Source organism: Aedes albopictus, chromosome 2 (assembly GCF_035046485.1).
Source record: "Aedes albopictus strain Foshan chromosome 2, AalbF5, whole genome shotgun sequence".
Classification (NCBI taxonomy): Eukaryota; Metazoa; Arthropoda; class Insecta; order Diptera; family Culicidae; genus Aedes; species Aedes albopictus.
Genome location: NC_085137.1, coordinates 293863016 through 293874325, shown reverse-complemented (window position 1 = coordinate 293874325; position 11310 = coordinate 293863016). Strand labels below are relative to the sequence as shown.

The following is an 11310-nucleotide window of genomic DNA, read 5'->3' as shown; positions in this document are numbered from 1 at the left end:
TTGGAACGTGGGTGAGAGGTCGTGAGTTCTCGGATAATCTAAGGACCAAGACTCTGGACTTTCGGACTGCTGGGACAATTAAATCTCAATGTATGTCTGAGTTGGATAGATTTGATTTATATTGTGTAATGGTTAGCATCTAATAATACTTTGTTATGTACTACATCATACGGGATTCATTTAAATAGTTAAATAAAACATTTACAAGATCAATGAGCTCACTATTGATTTCTCTGTTGCCTATATCTAATGCTAAGATTATTTTAAGCTAACTTCCAAGTTTCACAGAAAGAAACAATATTTATTCGCAGATTCAAACTAATACAGTGGATAATTGCTTGAAATTACGACAGTCTATTAACGATCAACTTCGAACGTTCCGGACCGCTATTCTGTATCTACTCCATTCGACGACACATAGGTGTATGTCAAATTCAATTAATTCAAAAGTTATTGAAATATGTGTAGGATTTGGTATCCCACAAACTCTTCGGGTTTGAGTTTTCGATGATATCTTATGCTATGACATGGACTGGACACAGGTGCATTGTGTGAGAAATTCGTATTGTGTATTGATTCATGTCTATTTTTTTGCTTTATAAGATATTTTCAAACTTATAACAAAGAGAATTGTAGTGGAACTTGAAAAATGTGTTAAAACGACCAATATCTTTCATTGAAATTCAATATTGACAAGCAATGCCAAAGTGCAACCGTTGCTTAGAGTAGGTAATCCGTCATCAGCTGTGAGACGATTTACTTAGGCTAGAACGAAAATATTAAATCAAGAACAAACATTAGGTTCACTGGAAAATAAGTGAAACAAAACTCGCAAAACTCACACAAGGACACAGTACAATTTTTACAAACAAAATTATTGAGAAATATCTACGTATCGTTTCATTTCAACCTGGTGTTGAGGAACTTTGATGTAGAAAATTTTGAAAATTCCAAGATTTCATTTAAAAATTCATTTTTTTTTAGTATTTTAAAAACATTGCACTTAAAAAACCAATCGAAAGATTTTGTTCACAAGTTCCTCAATACAACAACCAATTCACACAAAAGTCGAACAAATCTAACTTTCCTCTATTTCCCGCTTGGGGAATGCTTCTTCTTAATCATACTCACCTGTTGCTGTGCTGTGACAGATGATTGCACTTGCTGTACTGTTTGTTGCGTTTGAACAACGGTTGCACCTGTTCCATCGGCAGATGCAGTTGCTGTTGAAATAATCTGTTGCGGCTGGGCTTGAATTTGCAACACCTGTGTGGTGGTTTGGGTTTGTTGTTGCTGCTGTGACTGGCCTGGTCCAGCAGTTACAACCTGTTGTGTTTGCTGTTGCAAATCTGCTGCACTGGCAGCAGATGCCACGGCTTGTGGTTGCTGAACCGTAACGGCCACCAGAGATCCGCTGGAAGTTTGCAGCCGCACTGGGCTTGCATTTTGCCGTTGCTGATTTTGCAACGCCGTCAAAATTGCCTGCTGCTGTTGAGCTGGAGTGGCTCCGGCTGCTACCTTGATGGTGCCAATGTTCTGAGTGGGAACATGAGCTCGAATGTTACCAGCAGACGTCGCGGTTACAACCTATAATGTTGATGATACATGAGTTTTAATAAAAGCAAATGGTAGATATGCTTAGCTGCATCTTGGTGCTGCAACAGAGATTAGTTTACAGATTGGAATTCGGCCAAATGTTTCAAACTATTATTTCAAATGGTATTGTTTGAAATTTCAGACTTTCACTTTTTCCAAACAAAATTGTACCCTACCACGGAATTTAACTTTTTTTATAGATTAGGATCAATTTACAAGCTGATACCAAAGAGATAGCTTACCTGAATAGTTTGCCTTTGGTTTGCCTGCTGCGACACCGAAACCGGAATGACCCTTCCAACACTGGTTTTACCCAGCACGATTTGTCCACCGGTGGCAATTGAAGCTGGCTGAGCATGTCGGATGACTTGCTGTATTTGCTGAACGGTTACCGTTCCTGCGGGAAGATTCTTAGGACCCTGTACGAAAAGCTGCGTTGGTTGACCAGCTTTGCCAGCAACCTGGGTAATTTGGGTCATTTTGCCGCTTTTTCTTTGGGCAGCAATGATTTGCTGTTGCAGTTGCAGCTGTCGAACCTGGCTCTGATTGCTGATTGTTTTGAGTTGACCGGGTTTCACCTGGGAGAGTGTCATCCCCGTAGCCGCTACCGTCCCGGAGGAAGTCTTCACAAGTGTAGCAATTTGTTGGCCGGAGGTTCCTGCCTGCTGAACTTGTAAATTGGCCGGAGCAAAAATCTGTGTCTGAGGCATAAGCTGCTGCTTGTGCTGTTGACTTATAATCTGTCGTTTCATCATCATTTGCATCTCGCCCTCGGTGACAGGCCGAGTGATCATCTGTTTCGTTCCAACCTGTTTGATGAACTGGGTTCTCTGTTGTCCAGGGGCAACCTGAACTGTAGCGATAGTACCTGCTTGTGTTGTAGTGACTGCGCCTGCCGAACTAGTAACTGTGGCAACTGATACTTTCTGACCAGCGGACTGCACTTGAACAGTCTGACCTACCGTACCCGTTTGAATTATGTTGCCCTGGATGATAGCGGGGCTTACGAGGGTTGGTTGTCCTGTGGCTTGTTGGAGCACGGTTGTTCCTCCTTGAGCTGCGCTCGGATGCAGAACCTTTAGTTGTTGTCTGATTGGCTGTTGACGGTAAAATTGTATTTGAGATGTATTGATGGGTTTGCCCGCACTTGTAACTGTTCCCACGGAGATTCCCTTTGCAACTACACCGGAAACCTGCTGGCCTCCAGCCATCGATAAGCGAAGCTGTGCTGTCTGCAACTGAGCTTGCGTTAGACCTTGGCCCAACCCACTGACGCTGACAACCGTGGGACTTTGTGAACCCGACCTTTGATGGAGAACCACTTCTTGAAGCGTTCCTGGAGGTGCAACGATTCTCTGTGCCCTCAAAGCAGAGGTTGTCAGCGTGGCAACCTGCGATTGTTGTAACGCAGCACTGCCCGTTGTCATAACCGTACCAACTGTAGCCAGCTGAGCTACGGATACCACTTGAGGCAGAGACTGAGTAGCCAATGTTTGGACAATGGAGTTTGTAGCCTGCGTAACAGCGGGGCTACTCTGAATGATTTGAGGCGTTGACTGATGGATCGACACAATCTGTGGCTGCGAAAGTTGAACTTGGTTAGCCGACATAGTCGTTACTGGAGTTGTAAGTACAACCGAGACTTGCTGTTGAGGATTGTTTTGCGCTACAGCTAACTGCTGTGTTAAAATGTTTTGATTCGAAGGGCTAGCAACTATTGCTTTCACTATTTGCTGTTGATTCGGACTGGGGCAAATGTTCACCACAGGTTGAGCTCGACCTGCCTGAATGGAGGGAGCCTGAACCAGTGTTGCCACGGCAGGAGCTGAGTTTGTTCCAACGCCACAAACGACTATCGTTGCCTGTTGAACTTGACTGCCAGCCGCTATATGCTGCTGAGGGTGTGCTTGAATTTGAATCTGCTGCTGCACTTGCTGCTGAATGACGTGTGTCTGTGACTGAGCGACTTGCTATAATGGTAAAGAGTTACATATTGAAATGCCGATAAAATAGAAGAATAGCTTGAACATATTTTCCAATTACTATTATGTGAGCCATCATGAGTTCTTGTAAAACAAAATATTTAGAATGCTTGAGATTCTTGATTGATTCCTGGTACATGTGTTTTTTACTTCTTTCTTGAATTTAATTCTTCCATTCTCCTATACCAGTAAAACTAAATTACCACTGTGGATATTTGAATTTATTACTGAAGACAAAAGCAAGTTATAGCATACTCACCTAAAAAAAATAGTTCCAACAACTTCATTCAAATATGTTTCTTATCATTATTTGCTTCAAGAATTTCTGTATAGAGAGCTTGTTCACAATTCTAGAAATGCCTATGATTTTTAATTCCGTTCATCCCATTTGTTTTCCATGGAGTGTACGGAATTAAGAACCGAAAAAAAGTGATTGGAATTATAGGTGATGTCACGGTATATGGATGATTTTGTTTGCATGTTTGATTATTTTCGACACTTGACTCTAGAGAGCGCATTCGTGTCGCAATTGATGTTTTGGGCCCACGGGTTTGAGAAAACATCTTTTATGCAATTCAGTATCATAATTTATACAGGGTGTTAGGTTCGTGAGTGCAAACTTTTTAAAGGGTGATAGAGGACCATAAATGGTGAAAAAAAATTGTTCTACGCGTATGGTCAAATCTCAACCGTTACGTAGTTATTGAACTTCCCATGTTTTTTACTCTTATTGCCTTAACTGGCTATAACTTGAAAATGGTCAAACTCATTGCAGTTTTTTTACCCTTATTCGAAAGATTATTAAACTTTCTATCAAAGGGCATCTATGAATCGATTGGTTTAGCTAAATAACTAAGTTTTCTAGAGCAAATAGCTCAAAAGCAGTGTGTTTCAATTTGTTTTTGTCAATTATTTTTGAAACATGCGTAATAAATTAAAATTCTTTCTTTGGCAAAGTTGTGGCCCCTGTTCCACTCTACAATTCGTTCTTTAACGCCAAACTTCTAACTCTTATCGTTTTCTTGTAATTTTGATTTAAATGTGCGGCACAGTGACCAAAAAGGTGCTTACCATAACGATTGTAAATTTATGATCTGAAATGCGACGTTTAAATCGAAATTGCAAGAAAACGATAAAAGATAGAAGTTTGATGTCAAAGAACAAATTGTAGAGTGAAACAGGGGCCACAACTTTGCCAAAGAAAGAATTTTAATTTATTTCGCATTTTTCAAAGATAATTGACAAAAACAAAATAAAACACACAACTTTTGAGCTATTTGCTCTAGAAAACATAGTTATTTAACTAAACCAATCGATTGAAAGATGCCATTTGATAGAAAATTCAATAATCTTTCGAATAAGGGTAAACAAACTGCGATAAGTTTGACCATTTTAAAGTTATAGCCAGTTAAGGCAATAAGAGTCAAAAACATGGGGAGTTAAAAAACTACGTAACGGTTGAGATTTGACCATATGCGTAGAACAATTTTTTTCACCATTTATGGTCCTCTATCACTCTTTAGAAAGTTTGCACTCAGGAACCTAACACCCTGTATTTTATATAACTCATTTTGGTATCATAATGGCTAATTTTTCCGAACTGGTTCATTATGCAACTTTTTGCAACTCGTTACATAAATAATTATTTTTTACATAGCTGTCGTTGGTCTTTGGTCGTTATACAACTCGAACAGCTTAAGAAACAACAGAATTGGTGTTTGAATACGCACAATCAGTGTTTCTGAGAGTCGTTGCGGAGAGCATTACCAACACAATGCTTGTAACAAAGCGGTAGCTGTATGTAATTTTATTAGTAAAACTTTATGGCCGATTATGGAGAGAATTTTGGAAAATTATGTTCAACGCATTGTTTAGTATAATAGTTGATTTAACAATTCAAACCTGCACTTGCTGAACAGATTGCACCTGGCTTTGCTGCTGTTGTTGAATCTGTTGTTGTTGGAGTTGCTGCTGCTGCTGTTGAGCCAGTTGTTGCTGTTGTTCTTGACCCTGCATCATGACGGCAGTCTTTTGCTTCTCTTTCGATATCCGTTCTGCTCGGCGAGTCGCAATTTCCACCGGTGTCAGCGGAGCATCGTAGTTAGTGATACCGTATTCTGCCAGCACTGCTGCATGCTTCGGGTTTTTCATTTGTGGGTTGGCAGTCACCTGTTTGGCATGCGGAGCTTTCTTGCTGAAGGCCAACTTGATGTTGTCAAACTTTAGCCTTGCAAGTTTGATGAAAGAGCTGTTTCCATCCCCAGTGAACAGTTGTGCAGTTCGCATCGCTCTCATTCCCTTGGAAGGAGGCTGTTTCAATGGGTTCTTACTCTTCTTTTGTTTCTTTGGACTTTCAAGCAGCTTCCCTTCCTCGCGAGGGATGATGACGGCTTCATACCTGTAGCGGCACTGTTTTGGTAGCCTATAAGTTCGCGAGGTCTGATTCACAATGTCGGCGACCAAGTCCCAATTAGGGGTGTGACCGGGCGACACTAGCATCAGATTCAAGGGCAATCCTTGTAGATTTTGAATTACGTTCAACATTGCCATATCTTCATGGATCATCCATTCTGGCATGCCTTCCGGTTCGATTTGCTGTTTGATGACCGGTGTCTGCTTCAAGCCCACCATGGGGAAGGGCTTGATAATGCCCTTATAGCGCTGTAGTTTGTAATCCTTGCGAAGTTTTGCTATTTGTGGCGAAGGACGATCAAAAAGTGATCGTGGCGCATAGTAGGTATCTTCCTTCCGTATCTTGACCGGACGACGACCATCCGAGTAGAAACCAGCCTCCGATCGACTTCGTTTGTATTCTTTTTTCACATACACCGCTGGTAACTGTGATTCAGGAATAATTTCCGTCTCGTACAAAAATCCTAAGGCATGATCTACGTAGATGTCATTGTCATCTTGCGGAGGTGTTGGTGGACACCACATCTACATCGAAAAAAAAACAAAGAAACGAATTGAATACATAAGCTTAATATTTCAATTTTATGCATTTTTGTTCAGTTCATCTCTATCCATTTATGGTGGTCTGTTTCTATGGCCCAAAAATATAAGTCGTGGAAAAAAAATGTTGGTACCTATATGCGAATTGTTTCGGTAGTTTGATCGAAATCTCAAACATTTAGGGTAGGTAATCAAACTTTGAACCATATTGCGGCTTTCTGAAGCAGTGCAAATTTTAAGTGATTTTTTCTCCCACATGGAAATAATTTACTACGGCAAAATCGTATGTACATGAAAGCCACGGGTATAAGCTTTCTGTTAAATGGTAAAAAGTTTGTATTTGCACCGAATTTCATTGAAATATTCGATTTTTCATCAACAATGATTTTAATCTTAATTTGAACCATCGTAATCATAATTTGAACCAATTTTAATCTTAATTTGAACTACTGGCGGCAGCAGCTCGAGCAACTCACAAAACAGCCAATTCCATGCTAAACAATTAAAAATCACATGAATCTGCTAATTCGCATACCTATTTTTCATTAGGCAGTGGAATCTCACCTCAGAATGTTCGAAATTCTTTAGGAATTTGGAAACTAAATTTGGAATTTTTCATCCCCCAAGAGTAAACAAAGCAACCACTAGCGCAATCTACAGGCCAACACTAGAAGCTCACCCCCGTTTACTAGTTCAAATTTAGATTACAAATGGTTCAACTTAAGATAACATTCTCCAAGTAAGAATCATTTAAATTTGATAATTTTATGACAAATAATGCGGAATATTATTTGGTTGGTCGATTCTACGATAAATAAGCTTTCATTTGACGTATTCACTTATTGCTTGTGATGCAATGCATGAGCTGTACGGGTGCACCGAAAATGGGCTTTCTCTGGGGGAAAATAGGTGAAATCACAGTGATTTTTCAATTGCCTGTTTTCCATGACAAAAACGCTTTTTTCACTGCTTTTAAAGTCCATGTTATCAGGTTATATTACGGAAAGCTGTTTAACATCTTTTTCGGGACAATATTTGCCTAAAAAGTACGTCGTTTTAATGAATTTCGAAATGGTTCAAATTAAGATTACAATTTGACTAGTTCAAAGTTTGATTTCTTACCCTAATACCTAGACCAGACCTGGTATCCAAAGTCATTTACAAAATTTGAGTGCGATGCTTCGATTTGAATAGGTCGTAAGTTTGCTTTTAATCAGGCATGAGATAGGTAGCGTGGTCCACATGAAAAACATAAAAAGCCTACGAAAAATGCAGTCTTATCTACTGAACCAGTTGTTTTGAATTTCCAGAAGCTATGGACAAAATTTGAGCAAAATAGATTAAGGCTTTTTACGGCATCATCAGCATCGGCAGCCATGTTGGATATGTGGCTCGAAATTTCAAAGTGATAATTCCCAGCCAAGAAAGCGAATATTCGTATGAAAAAGTATCATCCTATATGCTCACTCGTGGTGATTGTGATGATACTTTTTCAGCTGCGTAACTGCAGAATTAACAGTTTTTTATCACTTCAAAAACGCGAGGCAAACAATCATTGAAAATCAAAAAGTCAATGATTCGTTTGAAAGCTGAGTGATGCATCATGACACCTTAAGTATAATGGGCGCTCAACAAGTTTGAAGTTAGTATGGGAAAAGTTGGTCAAATGTATGCAGCAATCACAATTCGATTTTTTCCGCTGGGTTTTAGTAAGCGTTCAAATAATACCATCAGTGGTATTCTTGTAGGTAAACAGGTATATGCTAAACAACTTTGTTGGAAACCGCAAGTTGATCCGATGCCTGTGCAAAAAGTTAAACCAAGCAAGGCAAGTTGGCAAAACTCGGCGCGGTATATGAGCCTCACCATCCTGGGACTAAGTGAAATCCGGTAGCCTTACTTAGGGGAACAAAAGCCACCGTCGGAACAGGTATTGTTGTATTCGTAGAGGCAACAACGCTCCCCGACACCAAGGAGTTGGTTTGGAGGGAGCCAATCAATCAAAGAATAATCACTGCCAGATTCAGAAAACAGATTCGTAACTTCACGATAATTCAAACTTCAAAGTCACGTACAGAGTCGACTACCGACCGATGCTGCCGAGAACTTCAATAAATTGAATGTCGTCATGGATAAAATTCGAAAGGGAGGGTATCAGGATCTACATCGCGGAGATTGGTACGCGAAAACGGTCCTGCTTGCAGAGTTTTGTGACAACAACAATCTGATGCTTGTGGGCTCACTTTTTCACTATTGACAAATGCATAAAGACACGTAGGTCTCTCGTGATGGACATATTGAAAAACCAGATCGACCACATCTGCATCAGCCGAAAATGTTACCACGAAGCCATCTTGATGTCTGGAATAAATCGCATCGTTGACACGGTGTCTGACCGTCATCTTCTAATAGGACATAATCGGTGAAGTACTAGAATTGAACTAATGAGCAGAATTTTTGTATGATGAGAAGGTCAGTTCTCCGTTTCTGCAATGAAATGGTTCAAAAAGCGTGGGTTTTATGTTTCCTTGCCTAATTTCATGCTGTTTGAGCAAAACTTTGGGCCATCGATTTCAAACATATTTTTACCAAAGTTTTCAAATATCACGGATGACAGTGCAAACAACATTGATTCCTTGAATTAATGAAAATATATTCCATCTTGAAAAGTGAACCAAATCTCTGCAAATGTAATTGTATAATTGTACACCATTGTTTAAGTTGAAATCGAATAAATAAATTGAATTGAATTATAACATCAGTTTGATAATTCCTGGTTAACACAACAGTATAAAAAGTTTTCAAATGCGGTGTGCGAGATAGGCACTACCTTCGATGGGTGGATTAATCTGCTTTGCTGCAGTTGCCAGTATCCGAGCGATGAAATCAAAACAGAAAAAGTGTTGCCGTTCAAGCGGCTATTCACTCTTCGCTTCTCTACCTATTTTCTCTGATAGGTTACATACTAGTCTGCCTTGTGATCTTTATGCCGTGGTACAGACTTGACAATATCAATGCTATTCAGATGCAACATAATTTTAAGGCTCAATAGTGAATCGCATACCTTCCAAAACCAAAAAAAAAAAAAACAATAATCTACAGAATGTCAAGCAAGTCATAGAAAAAAGAGAGTCCGATTGTTTGTCAGACATAACAAACGGACACTCCTACCCTCTCCGATTTACCAGCCACCCCAAAGAAAATGTACCTTCAGTTCCGGAAAATAGATTATTCCCGCACTCTAAAGAAGTGGAGAAGTGGAGGACGATCTGCGGACCATACGCAGAGTGCGGAACTGGAGACAAACAGCAGAGGCCACCCCGGCCTTAGCCTGATCGGTAAGGTAAGGTAGGAGAAATCTCAATATACTCGAATGAGGTGACTCTTCTTTAGGGTGGCCCAACATTATTGTTGTTTATCCAGTGCATGTACAGGAATAATATCAATATGTAATGAAATTCCAATGTTTCGCCTGACTTTGCCTAGGGTGTAACTTTTTCCACAGATGTCGGTTAACTTTGTCTTCGATAAAGTTATTAGGCATATGATCGCCTACAATAATACTAAAGGTTTATTTATTGAATATTTACAGCGCCACCTAGCGGCAAAACCGAAAACTTAAGATTTCTGCATATTTGGTCAAGATTTTTCTTACTAACTCCAAGCTCGTTGAGCGCCCCTTAGATTTAATCGTCGATTTCGCTCAAATTTTGAACGTAGTTACTGGGAGTCCAAAACAACTGATTCGAGAGGTAAAAGATATTTTTTCAAATTTCATGTTTTTTATATACAGTGAGGACCCGATTTTGTCAGCCCCCGATTTTGTCTACCCCCGATTTTATCTACCCCCGATTTTGTCAGCTTTTTGACCCGATTTTGTCAGCCTTTTTTGAAGTAAAAAAATAAATTTGTATTTAATTTAGAATTTCAATTTCTTAATCATTATTAATGCAGTTGATGTCTTTAGGCGTCATCGAAAATTGACGAAATGTACAAAACTCGTGTAATTTTTGAAAACGACCAAACTTTGCAAATCAACACATTGAGGCAATTTTAGCACCCAACCCTCGCCAATGTTTTAAACCAATATTGTTTTGAATTGCTAAAAGATTCCAGCTCTCTCTCTTCTTGGCGTAACGTTCCAACTGGGACACAGCCTGCTCCTCAGCTTAGTATTTTATGAGAACTTTTACAATTTTTAGCTGAGATCCCCCACAGCCAATGTTTATTTTGCATTTGTACATATATCGTGTGGTAGTCATGAAGATATTTTATACACAAGGTAGTTAAGTAAATGTCGATTATGAAATGGATTCTGAGATAACCGGGAATAAAACTCCTCACCCTCAGCATGGTTTTGGTGATTGCACGTGCGCTTACCACATCGGCTATATGGGCTTAAAGACTATTCTTCTGAATTTCTTCAGGAACAGAACAAACAATAAACGCTGTCTGTTGTTGTATTTAGGGCCCATTTAGCCGAGGCGGTAAACGCACGGTTATTCAGCATGACCATGCTGATGGTGACGGGTTCGATTCCCGGTCGGTTCAGGATCTTTTCGTAAAGGAAATTTCCTTGACTTCCTTGGGCATAGAGTATCTTCGTGCCTGCCACACGATATACACATGCAAAATGGTCATTGGCAGAGGAAGCTCTCAGTCAATAACTGTGGAAGTGCTCATAGAACACTAAGCTGAGAAGCAGGCTTTGTCCCAATGAGGACGTTACGCCAAGAAGAGAGAGAGAGTTGTTGTGATTACAAGTCAATCCATTTACTTC

The 11310-nt window shown here is 39.8% G+C and overlaps 1 protein-coding gene across 3 annotated transcripts in view; it reads right to left on the bottom strand.

Annotated features, from left to right (window-relative positions):
• Window positions 1–95: 95 nt before the first annotated feature.
• Window positions 96–11310, bottom strand: part of LOC109414250 (helicase domino-like) — a 50754-nt gene continuing 39539 nt past the window's right edge. For 2 of the 3 annotated variants that reach the window (XM_062852091.1, XM_062852093.1), the window contains 3 exons: window positions 5481–6515; window positions 1839–3566; window positions 96–1587 (listed from right to left, as the gene is read on the bottom strand). In XM_062852091.1, the coding sequence (XP_062708075.1) occupies window positions 1090–1587; window positions 1839–3566; window positions 5481–6515 (3261 nt within the window). In that variant the 3' untranslated portion in view covers window positions 96–1089. The remainder of the gene's footprint in view (window positions 1588–1838; window positions 3567–5480; window positions 6516–11310) is intronic. The other variant, XM_062852092.1, reaches the window with a different exon arrangement.